Here is a 19,300-nt window from a genome sequence, read left to right as displayed (position 1 = left end):
CCAGTTACTGGTTATGGGATGAGAGAAAGTCACTTAACTTTTCCAATAAGTGTGCTTAATTTTCTCGTCTGTAAAATGGGAATAGTAATCCCCATTCAATGTGATGCAAACCTGGCCAGTCAGAACCCTCTGGCTACAGTGACCAGTTCAGGGTGGACAGACACTTCCTGACGTTTTGTTGGCATCATCAGGAGAGAGAGACATCTTTTTGTCATGCCTGGGTTGCTAAAGTGGTTGAATTTGAGCCACCACGTAAGGAGAGCCTGCTTGTAAATAATGCCAACCCAAATCCACTGGCCGGGAGACAGGGGCCCAGGCCGCTCCTGAGTGACCGCAGGGGAACACCTCCCCTGGACCTGCGTGGGCTTCTGTACACACACCAGTGCATTTCCTTTATTTGTTTAAGAAAAATAATAATGTAAAAAGAAAGCCAACCTACTTGAACCATCCACATTTAATTTATGCATCTCCCCTCCATGGCCCCACACTGACTCAAGAGATGTCTGTCATTCCCCGGCTTTCTCTGCGGAGGGGACCAACTGTAAAGACTGAGCAGCTAAGAGGTCATGCAGGGGAAACGCAGGCAGTCACTTTCATGTAAATGTCTACTAATTAGAGAGACCTGCTTCCTGGAGTTCCGGGAACAAAATGCTCCTTCACCTTGGGCGGAGTAAGAGCCCTACATGGGGGTCACGAGACTGGGGTGTGGGCTTTGCAACAACCACTCGCAAGTTCAGAGATCTGGCCCTTGCCGCACAGGTGGTCTTGTGAGCTGGGGACATAATAACCTTGACATTCACAAGGAGGCAACTGCTAATCTACTGAGACACCTTTCGTTTTTTTAACAACAAACAGGCTATGTTTGTGGCACGAAGAACTGGCTTTATGCAAGGCATTAGTGATACCCCAGGATGAAGGGTCTTAAGATCTACAATGGGTTCTTGATCTTCTTTCCCTTGGAGGAGAGAAGAGGACACAGTGAGTGCCTATTGGGCTGGGAGGTTCCCTGTATGAACCAAGGGTGGGTAGGCATCATGCATCCTGAGTTCTAGTCCTGACTTGGGGCTTGACATCGGTGTCACAATGGGCAACAGACTCTCTGAGCCTCAGTGTCTTCATTTATAAAAAGAGAAGTCACAGTCTTTTCTACATGATGCAGGTTGATACAGGTCAAGTAAGTAAAGAGTTGTCAGAATCTCTGCAAATTGTTCAACTCGTGAGGTGCTGTAGAGAGGTAATTAATGGTGCGGCATTGTCTGGGAGGTCACTGGAAACGGGACATTTTCTGTGTGAGCCCAGCACACCTTTCGCTTTCGGAAAACAGTCCTCCACAGAGGAAGTGATATATGTCACTCACATCCTCAGAGATAAAGATTCAAGGTAGAATGGGTTAAAACCAGCTCGGTCATATTTGCGAAACAGCAGCCATATCGACGTGATTGTGCTCTGCATGCAGACGAGGGTGGGGGTGAGGGGTGAGAGGAGCTCAGGTTGCAGACTTAGTATTCACCTGGGTATGAATTCTAGTTTGCCATTTATAAGCTGGGAACTGTGGGCAAACACTCGTCCTCTCTAAGCCTTGGGGCCCTTGTTGTTAAAGTTGGAGTGGTTCTATCTAAGGTAAAACTTGTTCTGAGTTAAGTGATAGGGTGTACATAAATTATTCCGCACGGTTTCTAGCACAAAGTAAGCATTTTCTAAACCAGGGGTCCCCAAACTTTTTACACAGGAGGCCAGTTCTCTGCCCCTCAGACCGTTGGAGGGCCGGACTATAAAAAAAAACTATGAACAAATTCCTATGCACACTGCACATATCTTATTTTAAAGTAAAAAAACAAAACGGGAACAAATACAATATTTAAAATAAAGAACAAGTAAATTTAAATCAACAAACTGACCAGTATTTCAATGGGAACTATGGACCTACTTTTGGCTAATGAGATGGTCAATGTGCTCCTCTCACTGACCACCAGTGAAAGAAGTGCCCCTTCCGGAAGTGCGGCGGGGGGCCGTAGTTTGGGGACCTCTGCTCTAAACAAATGTCGCAGCAACTATTACTACAGCCAGTCTTCTTATCATCATCACCATTACTATGACTACCGCTATCATCATCACCCTCGTCGTTGTCATCATCAGTGCAGATGCCGAGTGAGCTCTGCCAAGGCAGCAAGGAATCTTCCTTAGAGATCGAGATAGAGGACAGAGAGCACAGGCAATGTAAGTATGGAGAGAAGAGAAGGAAAAAACAAGGATGGACATCTGCTCAGAGAGCAGGGCGCAGGGCAGAGACTGGGCCTCGGAGGGAACAGAGAGCGTTATAACAGTTGCTCAGCGAACCAGATAAGTCTTCGAGAACAGAGGCAAAGGGCCATGGAATAAGGAGGCCCCAGCTGAAGTCCAGTGGGTGAGTGTGTACAGGCTCAGGGCTTTCCCCTGGTCATGTGCAGCCAGTCAGAAGCAAAAGCCAAGAACCGCAGCCCAGCACAGTAGTATCTAAACAGACCTCACAGGTCACATTCTCAGGAAGCACAAGACCTTCCTAGATAACCAATCAGGACTGTAAATTCACTTCCAGTTCAACTCAGTTCCCTGTCCAGGCCAAGCAATGAATGGGCTGTGTTTTACGTGTTCAGATATAAAACATAATCCAGGTGAGAGGGCTCATGATCAGGCAAGAGAATGGTTTCCAGGTTTGGTCAGACCTTTATAACACGGCCAAATCCAGTAAAATACAATCAGGATCAAGTTTTTGCTGGGTCCTGCCCTCCTGTTGCCTCCTAGGAGCTGAGCTTCAAATCATAAACTCTCAACTGTACTGTAATGCTCTTAGAAGCGAGGTCAGGATCCGAACCACTGAGAACAGTCCCTAAATGCCAGGTTACAAGATGACAATTATAATACTACAGTAATATCGGGGCTAAAGTTCAAACTCTAGCTAATTATCACAAATGTTATTAAGACCAAGAAGAGGCCTTGAGACCGCTTAGATCAGCGGTTCTCAACCTGTGGGTCGCGACCCCGGCGGGGGTTGAACGACCAAAACAGGGGTCACCTAAAGCCATCGGAAATACATATTTTAAAATGTATTGTATAATAAATATGTATTTTCCGATGGCTTTAGGTGACCCCTGTGTTTTGGTCGTTCAACCTCTGCCGGGGTCGCGACCCACAGGTTGAGAACCGCTGGCTTAGATTAACCCACTCAGTTTACAGAGAAAAAAGTGAAGCCCAATGAAGCTGACATAATATGTTAATCAACTCAAGCCACACCTCTAAACAGAGGAGAGGAGGGTGTCAAACCCAGTCCTCCTCATTCCTCAGGCCTAATGGAGCCACTACAGTGGGACATGCCCCCACCAACATCACCATAGAGTTTTCTCCTTTTTGGGGGGTGGGGGGCAGAGTGAGATCATGCACTTTTTGGTGAATGCCATTTTCTTGGTAACAATGGAGCTATGGGTGGATTATCACTAGTTAGGCCTCTATGACTAATTTCAAGATTACTTGGTCAGTGCCGGTGTCTGGGCTTCAGCCATGATGGTACCATATGATGATTCATATAATCATGACACCTCTTGGAGAGTCATAGCAGTAATGATAATCCTGTCATCTCTCTTTTGTTTCATGTTTTTCAGTTGGAGTTTTTTTTTAGAGAGTGAGAGGAAGGGAGAAAAAAAGAGAGAGAGAGTGCCAGGAGAAGGGAGAGAGAAGCATCAACTTGTTGTTCCATTTAGTTGTGCACCCATTGATTGCTTCTCATATGTGCCCTAACTAGAGCTCGAACTGGTGACCTTGGGATTGAGCCAGCAACCTCGGGATCAAGCCAATGACCCAGGATTGAGCCGGCAGCCCTGGAGAGAGCCAGCAACCTCGGTGCTCCAGAACAGCACTCGGTCCACTGCACCACCGGCCAAGGCCACTTGGAGTATATTAAAAAGTGGTTTCGCCTCATTAGCTATCTGATCTCCAGGACAACCATATGGATAGGTAAGTCAAATGTGACCACTTCCAGTTTATATTAAGAATACTGAGACCACAAAAGGTCAGAGGAACCATCTGAGGGCACCCAGTGAATGAGGGAGCTGGCTGAGACTTGAACGAGCCTTCTGACTGTCCGGCCAATATTCTGTCTCCTGTTACAGGTTCATTACAGGAGCTTCTAAACCCGCATTCCTGGCCCTACCTCTTCAGGCATGATATTTTTGTTTTGTTTCGTCTTTTCGGTTTGTTCAAAGGTACTAAATTATAAAGCTTTTTCCTTTACTCTCTGAGTTTTTTTCTCCCAACTTGTCATAGTACTCTTTAAATTTTTTTTACAGCTTTACTGAGATATAACTGACAAATAACGCTGTATAAATGTAAGTTGTACAACATAATGATTTGATATATGTGCACTTCATGAAAAGATTCCCACAATAAGTTTACTTACTAAGTTAACTAAACCTAACACCTCCAGAATGTGGTTTTAAATAACGCATCTGGTATCAAACCCCCAGCCTGTTGGTCCGTTAGGCTCGGCACCAACAGCGGACCGAGTAAGGTTCTCAGAACCAGGAGATGTGTAGTCACAAAGGAGCAGCTGGTAGCCTTGTAACTGACAAAGAGGGCTTGCCTTTCCTGCTGGCGATAGTAGGAGGGCTGAGAACGTATACAGCAGAATGTGCAATGCAGCAAATACAAAGAAAACAGCATACATTCTGCTAGTGGTACATGGGAAAGACTGAAAGCAAAGAGTCAATTAATGTTTAGTTGCCACCAAGAACCATATATTAGATTTTTCCCTTCCTCTTCTGTACCGTTTTTCTTTCTTTAAAATATCCTTTATTTTAGAAGACAATGGTATGGTAAGTGGTGACTGTTTTTAATATTCATATTTGTTTTGTCTTAAATTTTAAAACTACAGAAATATGAAGAACACAACAGATCCTTGTGAATTCATTGCCCATCACCAAAACGAACAAATGCCGCAGTTAGGGTCACTTTTGCCTCGAATATTTTTTATCAAAAAATACAAGTACACTGCTGAAGTTCCCCCTTGAGCCTCTGCCTGGTCCAATTCCACCTGCACCTCCTTAGTGACAACTACGTGTGGTGTGTTTGTCTATTTATCTGGATATCTATCTGTAGCTATCTATAAACAGAGAAAGTATACAAACAAAGAGACTCTTTTTAGACATCCACGTGTTCATAAAAAAAGCATGTAAGACTGGTTTCAACAATATTTCTCCTAAAGACACAAATGTATCTTCTCCCAAGTTTCTTTAATCGCACTGAGTATTGAAGGCAGTGTGATGTAGCAAAAAAAAAAGAGAGATTTTCTAGATATCAGAAGACCCCAGCCTGGTCTCATAACCACTGTGTATTTCCTACAGGGCTGCAGGTCAGTCAACTTCCCTTTTTTTTTTTTTGTAAAATGAGAAAACTGGATATAAAAGGATCTCCAAGGTCTCTTCCACCTTTGAAATCTGATGACTCGAAGATTTAATTTCCTCATATGTCAAATGGAAATAATCACATCTGCCCTGCTGTAAAGATCGAACATGGTGTGCAGATGCTACAAAGCATGGTGATGGTTGACAATAATAATAATTATTATTGAATTCAATAATAATAATAATAATAATAATTACGATTTCTCATGAATTAAGCTATTTTTAAGCTCCCGGGAATGCTTCTAAAGAAAGCACTGTTAAATATATATGTGGTTCTGTTCAGATGGATGCGTTGTTGGCCAGCCAGCATGAACTAATTTAATTTCTTCTCCCCCTAATCTCTTGGGCAGGCCGTTCAGCACAGGGAGGGGCTCTCTTCTCTCTAACCATGAAGATTTAGGGAAAGAAATACCAAAAGTGCCCCTACAAAGGCATTCCACAGACAGACCCAGGCTTTCACAGTAAAATGCAGCTCGAATCCATTCGGGACCGGAGTTGGTTTGTCTGACACACAATTCTTCAGGAAATTCATGTCGGGCAGAATTTCACTGGTTTTATGCAGGCTCAAATTGAGGGAGTTGGTCTGACTTCTGGGGTTAGGAGCAAGCTGGCCATGTCTCCGTCGCCTAAGGTACGGGGACCTCTGAGCCGACAAACTTTTCTGGGGAACATGGGCACCTTCTGAGATGGACAAACAAGCTGTCTGAAATATATATATTTTTAAAACTGCTGCACAAAGGTCTCTAAAAAGCCAAATGTTCGCGTCTTTACAGGCAAATAAAATATTGAGAAGTGCATAGGCTAATACTGCTCCCTCTCCCTGGACAATCTCTTCCCTGCTTCGCCTCACCTAGCTAACTACCATCCTTCAATATGCAGTTAGATGTCACCTCCTCCAGGTAGACTTCTCTGACTTCTGCCCCCATCCAGGGTGTGCTGGTGCCCCTTCTACAACCCCCCACAATGCTCTGCTGCTCCTCAAGCCTCAATTACACTTTCTTCTAACTCCTCCCAACCTTTCTCACAACCGTCTACCCAGTGGCTCATCCGACTTCCTCACTGGTCCTTCATCATTTTGAAAGCAGGAATTGTGTGTCCCGTTTAATGTCACAGTGCCAGGCACAGGGTGGGTGTGTGGAACCAATAAGCTCCTCTATACATGTACACCCCCGATCTGTGTATACGTGTGCGAGACCCTAGTTGCGTATGGCATTCTCAATCTGTTTTCCTGGGCACATGTTCTGTGTGTGTTGCTCAAGGCTTTGAAGATGAAGGCCTGCAGAGACTGTGGATTAAACGCAGTCTTTGAACACTGTGGAAATTATGTAAATACCACTGACCACATCAAGTATAAAGTTCTAAAATATTCAACAAACAGACTTGTTGCCACATTTTTCCTTTTAACTAAATCTGAAGAAAATGTAGCTCCAGTGAGCGAGCTGAGGAGCTGGAAGTATCTAATCTGCATGATTCTGAGATGAAACATATGCTCAGGGAATGAATGGCCCCTATGTTCTCTAACCTTTCTTTTCAGTAGTTTCTATCGCTGAGATTTTCCTGGGAAGCATTCTAAAATTCAAGCTAATTTTAAGCCAAAATAAAATTTTAGATTAATTTTAAAGAATTAAAATTCTCAATCAAATAGCTGGTCTTCTCTTACAATTGCCTGCTTGTTAACATGGACATTTTAACCAACATGGTCCAAGCCAAATGGAGTTCATATGAACGTGCAGAGGCACTAGGGGTACCGGTGGCGGAGCCACTGTTTCTGGTGTCATTAGTCCCATTTCTTAAATAGGCTCTGCCACCAATAGCTACACATTTTATTGCACTCATTTTACCCTGTAGAACATAGTTTTCTCATCTGTAAAATGGGAGGGTCAGATGAGACATCATTTAAGATTCGTTTATGCCTTATGATTTTAGGGTGGTGGGTGTTTTCTTAAAGCTGTTATTGATGGCACGTGGAAAAGTTAGGATGGTCTGACCGTGGCGTAGAGATAGATTTTACACTGAGAGATCCGAGTTCTTGCCTCTGCTGCTGCTCTAGTTCTGGGTGACTTCAGAGAGAGGCACTCAACCTGTAATGAACAGATCTGTCTTTAAAATGATGAGGGGAAACAAAAGCAGTGATTTTTTTTTTTTTAAACTTCGGTAGGCATCAGGAGAGCACTTAAAACACAGGGGCTGGGTTCAACCCAGCTTCCTTCTCAGCAGGTCTGGGATAAGGCCTCAGAATTTGCACGTGCATCATGTTCAGGTGATAATGATGCTGCCCTTTGAGAACCACTGACCCTACCTTCCAACCCTAAGAATGTATGGTCTATTATAAAAAATGCATTAACTACCATGTATTTAATGAGCCGCCTCTGTGTTTAATGAGCTTCCCAGGACACCAAGAGAGAGCTTCATTTTCATGGAAGTTTTAAACGCTGCAAAAATGATTTCAGGGGGCACACGTCTTCACTTATACCTACCTTTCTTTAAAAGACTCCATCACCATGTTCAATATTTAAATTCCTGGAACCAAAACACTCAAATTCACAAATCCTCAGATAACTTAGTTGACTGATTAGTTCAGCATCATGTTATCAGGTTTGCTGAGCGGGAAGAAAGCATAACTCTATTCACACTGAGTTCACTAATGCAAAGAACAGAGGGTCAGATTCCAGAATGCAAAAAATACTTGAGTCAAGCAACATCGCAACTACAATAAAAACCCACTTTCCAAATTCACCGTAGGCTTAAAAACAAACAACCCCTTTTTATTTTAGAGAGGAGAGAGAAAGGGAGAGAGAGAGACAGAGAGGGAGAGAGAGAGGAGAGAGAGACAGAGAGAGAAGGTGTGGAGGAGCTGGAAGCATCAACTCCCATATGTGCCTTGACCAGGCACGCCCAGGGTTTCGAACCGGCGGCCTCAGCATTTCCAGGTCAACGCTTTATCCACTGCGCCACCACAGGTCAGCAAACCCTTTTTAAATAAAATTTTCTTTATCTCTAGATTTCAAACTGGAAGTCACTGCAATTGCTTGGTGTGTTTTAACAAATACAGATACTTGGGCCACATGTCCAGAGATTCCAATTCACCCTATTCCCTAGGATTTTTAATAACTCCCGTGACTATTGTGAAGTCTGAGGCCCACCAATCTATAAAGGAATAAACTTAATCTGTTCTTCATCACTTTAAACTCCACAAACCATTTTTTGGTCACTAAAATCAGCAAGGCCATTTGTCTTACATTATCTTTAAGAATAAACACTGAAGTTTTTATTAGCCCACAAAGGGTCGCATACACCGTGGGCGATGTACCGATATTTCTCAGCCCTGCCAAAACAGCTTTCACACAGTTCAACAAGTACTTTCTGTGGCCAGACTTCTCCGAGGGTGTGCATAGAGTCTCTACTGCAGAGAGCCAGGTGAGGTTTCTGGCAGATGACTCTTTTACCTTCTACATTATAAGCACCTTGAATTCATCATCCACATCTTAAACCTTTCACATTCCTGAGCGGCTTTGGCTCAGTGCCAGGCAGATTAGAAGCGCTGAACAAATACTTGTTGGACTCGCTTGAATTTATGACTGTCTCTAAGCACATGGAATGCAGACCTCAGTAGACTATGCTAAGTGTTTAATTGTGAAATACGAGGTGTATGTTTCTGTGCTTGTGTTGCAGATGGGCACTGTTTAATTCTTCTAAATTCCTGAGAGTAAATGAGAGTCTTGAGGTTGAAACTTCATAAACAGACCTGCCAACTATTTATTTGAGAAAGCTTCCATTCCCCAAAAGTGGATGGGAGTTTCTGGTGCCTGAAGAAACAGACCATACCTTTCTGACTACAGCCAACAAAACCCAGGTGCCACCCAAGGCAGAGAATAGTCTATGTGGGTGACGTCTGGCTTTTGCCTCAATTTTACAAAGCCGTGGCCACATGAAAGTTACTGCAGAGAGGGAAGATAAAAGACAAAGCAGCAACAGTGAGAGGGGCAGGCCCATCGGTGACAGTTGTATGTGCTAGTCTAGATATTTGTCAGATCAACCATAAACTAAAACTTGCGGTTAAGATCCAAACAGGCGGAGGAGGCAAGAGAGAATGGTTAAAACTCTGGTGGCTGACTTTTCACTCAAACCTGCCCTCCAACTCTTTCCTCTGCTACCCCATCCATTGCTAATTAGGAGCGGCCAAGGCTTGACATGTACACAGCTCTCTATGGTAAAATTGATTATTATATTACTATGAAAAATAAGGAAGTCATTTCATTTGAAATATCAAATTCCACAAAATCATATGTGGCAGCTGTTAAGAGTATGAGTGTGGGGGAGGGAACGAGTGTGTGAAAATATTAACTCTCTCCCTTTCAGTTTTCTGACACGGGAAAGAGAGAAAAAAAGATTCCGATGCATATAGGGCAGAAAATAATGGCAAGGCTCCATGATGGACTTTTTTTTAAGGTTCCAAAAATTTCCCGTGATGTCCATCCAATACATAATACACTCCATTTTACAGGAGTATGAAAGTGGGTTTGCTTTTTACACACTTGCAAATAGAAAACCAGGATCCCTTTCCCAAAGGTGTCGAAGCTACTTCTAACCGCCTGGGACAAAGAAATGAGGGGAATCGGGTTTGGTTGTGCCTGAGCTTGCTAAGGGATCATCATGTCCATGTCCAAGTATGTCCCCTGGGCCTCGCGGCAGAAATTTATACACTTACATTCTTGCTTGCTTGGGGACTAAAATAATAATTGTTTTGCTTTCAAATTGAACTTTATGTAAAGACATCTAATAGTTGCTGAAAGGCATATCACAGTTCCTTCAGAGGTGCTTGGAAGCATTCTTTCTGGGCAAAACATCCCCGGCTCGTGAATTCTAACGCGGCACTTCTCACCGGCTTCACGAGTCCTGCTCTGCACTCAAGATAGAAACATTGCAAGCGGCTTTGCATTCGTTTTCCATCACCAGCAAATTCCAGCAATGAACACAAAACACCGCAATCATTCGCAAGGCTTCAGGATGCCGAAAACGTCCCCTTCTATTCCCCCCGGGCTGGGGACAACGCAGGCTGTTTCCCTGCGCTCACCGACTTTCCTTTATGAAAGAGTTTAGTAACTGGTGTAAAAAGACACCCTGACATTGGGATTGCTGATTTCACTGGGGTCATGGGGAGCTGTTTTAGGTCACATGTTACCCAGTGGATCATTTATTACCATTTTTTTAAACAGGAGGGGGTGGGGATACAGACAAATCGCACACTCATGCACAAATGCTTAGCGCCAAGAGCCTGGTCCAAAGTGCTGCCCAGACCAGGGAATAAAAGGAAACCCTTGGTTCTCCCCCGTGCCGGGGAAAGGTAGGGTGACCTCATGCAACCTTACCTTTTTGAAAAATACCAGGGAGCCTGGCATGTAGTGCTGACCTGAGGCCACGGAAACGGGGAGTCATTTTGGGTGTCGCGCATGTGCCTCCCTAGAAAATTCCCATGACATCCTACCAGCTTCCTGCATGCCAATCATGATAGGCTTCCACTTCAATTCTCAGGAGTCTGGGAAGGGGCACCGGAGGGCGAATGAAAGCGAGAGAGAGTGAAAGAGAAAGAGCGGCCCGGGTGTCCGCATGCCCATCTGGAAGGGGAGTCACATGCCACCGGGAGCCATTCCTGCCGCATTACACATGCTGAGTGTAAATGGCAAACAATATTAGTCGATGTTTACACCACATGTTCTCAGCCTCTCCACATATCAACACCCCGGCCAGCGTTTGAGAACACTTCAGAAGGGGGGTGGGAGGGACTAGGGCTAAGCACGTGGTCGTTTTTAATAAGATTCCAAAGCCTCCTGTTCTGGTTTATTTTCCTACTTTTTGTTTGTGGTGGTGATAGTGATCGTGGTTTGTTTCTTTGTTTGTTTACTTGCTTGTTTTTAACTCTGAGTTTTTACAGGTGACAATTTGGTCCTGAGAATACCCCAAAAGGACCGTTAGTGATGTAGCCACATCAGACAGCACCGACAGACTGACTGCCAACCACAAACCTCCTAATAGGTGACCCCTTCTTTTTTCCTGTGTGTATGGAGGAGATGGACTGAGGTGAGCCCAGTGATAACTATAATATTTATACTTTTCAGCAGGAAAAATAGGCCGTCTTCTGTTTTAATCAGTGGCTCTCGACAGGGGGTGATCCCCGTACCCCCCCCCCTCCAGGGAATGCCAGAGACATTTTGTTTGTCAGAACTGGAGGTGGCTCGTGTCATTACTGAGCAGAGAGGTCAGGGATGTGGCTAAAATGCTACAATGATCAGGACAGAACCCATAAACAAGGATCACCCAGCCCAACATATCAATAGTGCCACAGTTGAGAAACTTTCATAAGGATAAGCCCTTCCACAACCTGGGGTCCAAGGCTGAGCTTGGCCTGATTTGCAGTTTAATTACTTAGGAACCTGATCACTTATCTCTCAAGGAGCCACCGTCCCCCCACTACTTTGTGTCCCTCCTCTTCCCAACTTTTACACTATAATACTTACAATGCAATCAAACCAAACAACCTGCGCGTGATTTTCTAAATCAAAATCTGTTGTCCAAGGGTACCCCATTGCCAGGTTATGTAAAGCAGCCATCATCCGTTTGTTCTGTCTGGAAGGTCTGATGTTCATCTGTGATGCCCAGTATCCAATATAATCCCCTCTCAAAATATTCCAGGAGGTTATGTTTTTTTTTTTTTAAATAAGGTACAACCTCCCCAAAATAGCTTATAAAGGAGTAGGGATTAAAGCTCACCGGGTTCTCCTATTTTACATACACCCTTGGAGGTGGGGCAGGGGAACGGTCACTGGTACAGGGAAACTTCTCTCCTGCTAGGACTCACTGTGTGATGTTCCTGTAGAGGACTGAAAAGTCTAAGTGAAAGCCAGTCCTCTCTGTCTAAATAGCCCTCTTCCAGCTTTCCACCCGAGGCCCACTTGCCCAGTGAGCTCCCCAGAGAGCCCAAGGACTCTTTCTTCCTAATTTAGTCACAGCCCACAGGCTGCCCCAGGCTCACCTGGCTCTCTGCCCATGACGCAGTCACAGACACCTAAAGGCGCCAGTCCCAGATCCTGACCTATGGGAACCAGCCAACCTGGCCGCAGATTCATTTCTACTCAGGCCTTAGGTCCCTCCCATGATCTGCTAGGTTTCTCCAAGGTGCAAGGTGGAGCTCCAATCATGGACTGAACATTTTGCCCTTCCTCAGTCTGTCTTATTTCATTATGCTCAGAACTTTCTTAGGATAAGAGTTTACCCAATAGATATTTATAGAACATTTCATCCCCAAACTGCAGAATACAATTTTTTGTCACATGCACATGGAGCATTCTCCAGGACAGATCACATATTAGGCCATAAAATAAGGTTAAATAAATTTAAGAAGATTGAAATAGACTAAGCATTTTTAGAATCACAATGGGATGAACCTAGAACTCAACTATATGAAGAAAACTGGAAAAAACACAAATATGTAGAAACTAAACAACATGCTACTTAACAACCAATGGATCAAAGAGGAACTCAAACAGTAAATCAAATACTACCTTGAGACAAAAAAAAATGGAACAACTTTCTAAAATTCATGGAATGCAGCAAAAGCAGTTCTAAGAGGTAAGTTCATAGCTATATAGGCCTACCTCAAGAACCAAGAAAAATCCAAAATAAGCAATCTAACTTTATACCTAAAGGGACTATAGAAATAAAAATAAACAAAATCCAAAGTAAACAGGAGGAAGGAAATAATAAAGATCAGAACAGGAATAAACAAAATAAAGATCAAAAAATAGAAAAGATCAATGAAACTAAGACCTGGCTCTTTAAAAAGATAAACAAAATTGATAAACCTTTTGCTAGACTCATTAAGAAAAAAAAAGAGAGTCAAATAGATAAAATCATAAATAAAAAAGAGAAGCTAAAACCAACACCATAGAAATATAAAAAATTATTAAAGTACCATGAACAATTAGATGCCAGCAAATTGGACAACCTAGAAGAAGTGAGTAAATTTCTAAGATCATAAAACCTTTTAAGACTCAACCAGGAAAAAATAGAAAATCTAAACAGACTGATCACTAAAAAAGATACTGAAGCAGTAATTAAAAAAAGAAAAAAAATCTCCCCGGAAATACAAAAGTCCAAGATCAGACAACTTCACAGGTGGATTCTAGCAAACATTTAAAGAAGAATTGACACCTATTTTTCTTGAACTATTCCAAAAAAAGCTGAAGAGAAAGGAATACTTTCAAACTCATTCTACAAAGCCAGCACTACTCTGATACCAAAACAAGACAAAGATGTTACAAAAAAAGAAAATTACAGGCCAATATCTTTGATTAACTATAGATGCAAAAATACTCAGCAAGCCAGATTCAATAATACATTAAAAAGATTATACACCATGAACAAGTGGGATTTATTCCAGAGATGCAAAGATGGTACAACATCCATAATCAATTAACATGATACATCACATCAACAATATGAAGGATAAAAATAATATGATCATATCAATAGATGCAGAAAAAGCATTTGACAAAACTCAACACACTTTTATTATAAAAACTCTCAACAAAGTGGGTATAGAGCAAACATACCTCCAACAAAATAAAGCTATATATGACAAACCCACAGCTATATCATACTCAAAGATGAAAAGCTAAAAGCTTTTTTCTCTAAGATCAAGAACAAGACAAGGACACCCACTATCACCACTTCTTTTTTTTTTTTTTTTTTTTTATTCATTTGTAGAGAGGAGAGGGAGAGAGAGACAGAGAGAGAGAAGGGGGGAGGAGCTGGAAGCATCGACTCCCATATGTGCCTTGACCAGGCAAGCCCAGGGTTTCGAACCGGCAACCTCAGCATTTCCAGGTCGACGCTTTATCCCCTACGCCACCACAGGTCAGGCTATCACCACTTCTATTCAACTTAATATTGAAAATCCTCACCATAGCAATCAGACAAGACAAAAAAATAAAAGGTATCCAAATTGGGAAGGAAGAAGTAAAACCTTCACTATTTGCAGATAACATGATAATATACATAGAAAATGTAAACTCCATCAAAAAAACTATTAGAACTAATAAATGAATTCAGTAAACTTGCAAGATACAAAATCAATATACAGAAACCTGCTGCATTTCTATATGCCAATAATGAACAAAAAAGTGGAGAACTAAGAAAACAATCCCATTTACAATTGCATCAAAAGTATAAAATACCTAGGAATAAATTTAAGTAAAGAGGTGGAAGACCTGTAAGACACTGAAAACAGGAATTGAAGAAGATACAAATAAATGGAAGAATATACCATGCTCATGGATAAGAAAGATTAACATTGCTAAAATGTCTGGACTACCTAAAGCAATATACAGATTCGTTGTAATCTCTATTAAAATACCAATGGCATTCTTCTCAGAACTAGAACAAATCCTTATAGGAAAGCAGAAAAGACCCTTCATAGCCAAAGAAATCCTAAGAAAGAACAAAATGGGAGGTATCACACACTCTGATTTCAAACTATATTACAAAACTACAATAATAAAAACAGTATGGTACTGGCATAAAAACAGAAACATAGATCAATAGAATAGAATAGAGATCCCAGAAATACATCCTCACCTATATGGTTAATTAATATATCACGAAGGAGGCAAGAATAATAATGGATAAAGACTTAGTATTGAAAGTCCTAGCAACAGCAATGAGACAAGACAAAAAAATAAAAGGCATCCAAATCAGGAAGGAAGTAAAACTGGAAACTGGACAGAGACATGTAAAAAAAATGAAACTGGACTACTTTCTTATACCATATACAAAATAAAACTCAAAATTGATTAAAGACTTAAATATAAGGCCTAAAGCCATAAACTTCTGGAAGAAAGCAAAGGCAGTAAACTCTTTGACATCAGCCTTAGTAATATCTTTTTAAATATATCTCTTTGGGCAAGGGTAACAAAATAGCAAATAAACAAATGGAACTACTTCAAACTAAGAATTTTTTTGCACAGCAAAAGAAACCATCAACAAAATGAAAAGACAATTTACTGAATGGGAGAAGATATTCATAAATTATAAATCCAATAAGAGGTTAATATCCAAAATATATAAGAAAATCATGCAATTTAACACCAAAAAAAAACCCAAAACCCCCAAAAAACAATTTAAAAATGGGCATTTCTCCAAAGAAGACATAGACACATCCAACAGACATATAAAAAGATGCTCAATGTCACTATTTATCAGGGAAATACAAATCAAAACCACAATGAGCTACTACCTCATACCTGTCAGAATGGCTTTCATAAAAAAAAAATCAACAAATAAAAAGTGCTGACGAGAATGTGGAGAAAAGGGAACCCATCAACACTGTTGGTGAGACTGTAAAGTGGTACAGTCACTGTGGAAAACTGTATGCGATTCCTCAAATAATTAAAAATAGAGCTGCCACAAGACCCAGCAATATCACTTCTGAGTATTACCTAAAGAAGACAACACTAATTCAAAAAGCTATATGTACTGTTATGTTCAATTACAGCATTAGTTACAATAGCCAAGATATGAAAGCAACCTAGGTGTTCCTTAATAGATGAATGACTAAAGAAGCTGTGCTATGTTTTTTACAATGGAATATTACTCAGCCACAAAAAAAGAACAAAATCTTGCCATTTTGACAACACTGATGGACTTAGAGAGTATTCGATGATGTGAAATAAGTCAAAGAGAAAGACAAATACTGTATGATTTTACTTATATGTGGAATCTAAACAAACACACTGAAAAAACCCAGAAACAGACCCATAGATATACAGAACGAGCTGATGATTGCCAAAGGGAAGAAGGAGTGTAGAAGGGATTGGGGGGAAATTTAAATGATAATTCACTAAAAAGCGCTCTCCCACACTCAACTTCCCAAACTTGTATCTAAGGCTCTGCTCTTGCTTGCAGAGGAGGGCAGAGGTATGTAGTGATTAAGAGCACAGGCCCTGGAGCAAGATGGCTACAATCGGCCACAGGAGATGGGGTCAAGACCATTCCTACAGTCAGAATTATGGTAGAAGGTATGTGTCCAACAGGCCAGTCCCTGGTGCAGCCAGCTCTGGCTGAGGATCTGCCATTGTGAGCTCCATAGTGTGATACATGGGTGGTGAACTTAATTATTAAGAAAAATGGGCCTAACCAGGCGGTGGTGCAGTGGATAGTACATCCGACTGGGATGCGGAGAACTCAGGTTCAAAACCCCGAGGTCGGCAGCTTGAATGAGGGCTCACCTGGTTCGAGCAAGGCTTACAGCTTGAGCCCAAAGTTGCTGGCTTGAGCAAGGGGCCACTTGGTCTGCTGTAGCCCCCCCGGTCAAGGCACATATGAGAAAGCAATCAATGAACAACTAAGGAGCAACAACAAAAAATTGATGCTTCTCATCTCTCTCCCTTCCTGTCTGTCTGTCCCTATCTGTTTCTCTCTCTGTCTCTCTCTGTCACAAAAAACAAACAAACAAAAACGGTGCCCTGATCCATGGCCTGGAGTGTGGTTCTCAGGAGAAGAAAAGTCAGTACTTAGAATGAGCCCTTCTGATTGTGTGGTCCCAGAGATGAGGACACAAACCCTGTCCCATTTGGAAATGAAGAGGCACAAACTGACCATCACAAGCACATGTTGAGCACCTACTGTATACGGTGCCAGGCAAGGAGGGAAGGAGGAACACAGGGTAATTCTGAGTGTGGACACACAAGGCGTTATGCGACCCCTTCATATATTCCCTTGTTCTTCGTAAGTCTTAAAAAATTAAAATCAGCCTGACCAGGCGGTGGCGCAGTGGATAGAGCGTCGGACTGGGATGCGGAAGTACCCAGGTTCGAGACTCCGAGGTCGCGCGCGGGCTCATCTGGCTTGAGCAAAGAGCTCGCCAGCTTGGTCCCAAGGTCGCTGGCTCCAGCAAGGGGTTACTCGGTCTGCTGAAGGCCCACGGTCAAGGCACATGTGAGAAAGCAATCAATGAACAACTAAGAAGTCGCAACGCGCAACGAGAAACTGATGATTGATGCTTCTCATCTCTCTCTGTTCCTGTCTGTCTGTCCCTGTCTATCTCTGCCTCTGTAAAAAAAAAAAAAAAAAAATTTAAATCATTATTCCCACTTCACAGATGAGAACACTGAGACTCCAAATGACTGGATAGCTTGCTCAAAGTCTCAAAGTCAGGATGTGGTCATTTGAAACCAAGTTTGTTTGACTCCAAAGAACTTGTCCTTTTACTAAAACACCTCCCAGAGTGCAAGGTGAGTCATAAGTATAAATAACAGAGTAACAAGATGAGTGCTGCAGATAAGGGGTGTTCTGAGTGTAATCAGGTGACCTAACTTGTGGGGCCCAGGGCAAAAGGAAAAGGCAGGGTCGCAGTTCAAAAGTGATGAAGAACTTCAATATGGCGACAGCAGAGCACTGCACCACGCACAGAAGGCTTCTGAGCAATGGCCCTCTGTGAACACATGCCCATGAAGCCAAGGCCAAATAGGAGGATGAACTCTGCGTGGGGGAGGGGAGGAAGTGGGAGCCACATCATTCATCCATCCTGACAACAGCAGTTCCCAAGGCCATCTGCTGGACATCCAAGCCTGTCCCTCTTGCCTCTGGCTAATCCTTTCTCCTGCACAGAGCTTGATGAACACATGGGCAATGGGAACTTGGGGGTGGAATTTGGTTCGGGAAAAGCAGAAGGCAAATCTGGCCCAGATGAATACTGCTCTTTATTATGATACTGAATGTCCTGAGGGGACACGATGGAAGGGAATAATCTGGCCTCCCTTGCTGGGGAGAGGTCCCAGAGCTGTAGTGATCCTCAGCGGAGTGTGTGTCTGGGGGGTGATACACAGGGTAATACACAACAGGGTAGCAAGCATCACACTGGCAGGATGCGTCCAGCCCATGTGCGAGGGATGAAGGCAGTGAAAGGCTGGGAACCAGTGTGTGTCAGGAACGCTCAGCTGTGCCTGGCTTCATCACCAGCTCACTGTGTGACCTCCAGCCAGTTACCAAGTCCTTGTGGCCCAAAATACCCAAGTGCCAAGTACACAGGAACTTAAGGGCATTACCACATGGCTATCAAAAGTGATGCTTACTATCCACTTACTATTTCATGTTAAATTAAAATCCAGTGCGCAAAATCATGTATTATATGTAGTTATAGACACGTGTCAAAAGCGAAACCTTAGGTAAAAAAAACAAAACAAAATACTACCGGAGAACACACCAAAATGTTAATGGGCAGTTGTGTTTAGATGGTAGAATCTTAAGTCAATTTTTCCCTCCTTTTCTAAATGTTTCAGCTTTTCTTTAAGAAACATGTTTATTTTTCAGTGGAAGAAAAAAGTAATGTTTTGGCTAATTCTGAGCCGTCTGGCTTACAAGGACCTTCCACTGAAGTTCTCTAACAGAGTCTTTCCTGCCGCAAGCCCTTCTCGCCTGGAGGACCCCATGCCGAAAACTAAGGGCGAGGCACAATCAGAACCGGGGCACCTGCGTAAGGCATGACCATGCTTGACTTCTCATGGAGACCGGAGCACGTGATCCAAATGGGTTTTCAACTTGTTTTCTAGGAAGGCACCTTGCACAAAGCAGAAGGAACACGCTGCCATGTTGATCAGGGGAAAACAAAGGTTCATTTTGTGACCTCAGACTTCTCAGCAGAGAGATCAAGGTTGTCAACATCAAGACAGCTTCTTTAAGTACATGCTGCAGCTCAAAATCGGTCGGCAGTCTCTAAGTTTTCTGCCTTCCTCTGGCCGGCCCCACCTCAAACCACTGCTGGCCTGGGGGCGGGGGGCGGGGCAGGGAGCCCTGAGTTCACTGCCAGCAGCTGG

The 19,300-nt window shown here is 42.8% G+C and overlaps 1 protein-coding gene across 3 annotated transcripts in view; it reads right to left on the bottom strand.

Moving 5' to 3' along the window:
• Positions 1 to 19,300, bottom strand: part of RBM20 (RNA binding motif protein 20) — a 207,502-nt gene that overhangs the window by 64,824 nt on the left and 123,378 nt on the right. The window contains exon 1 of one of the 3 annotated variants that reach the window (XM_066238594.1): positions 10,802 to 11,008. The exons of the other annotated variants lie outside the window; for them this stretch is intronic. Coding sequence (XP_066094691.1) covers positions 10,802 to 10,884 — 83 coding nt within the window. The 5' untranslated portion in view covers positions 10,885 to 11,008. Of the gene's footprint in view, positions 1 to 10,801; positions 11,009 to 19,300 lie in introns of those variants that run through there. 3 annotated transcript variants of the gene reach the window in all.

The sequence above is a fragment of the Saccopteryx bilineata genome, chromosome 7 (genome assembly GCF_036850765.1).
Source record: "Saccopteryx bilineata isolate mSacBil1 chromosome 7, mSacBil1_pri_phased_curated, whole genome shotgun sequence".
In the NCBI taxonomy this organism is placed as follows: Eukaryota; Metazoa; Chordata; class Mammalia; order Chiroptera; family Emballonuridae; genus Saccopteryx; species Saccopteryx bilineata.
This window is presented reverse-complemented; position numbering and strand designations above follow the sequence as displayed.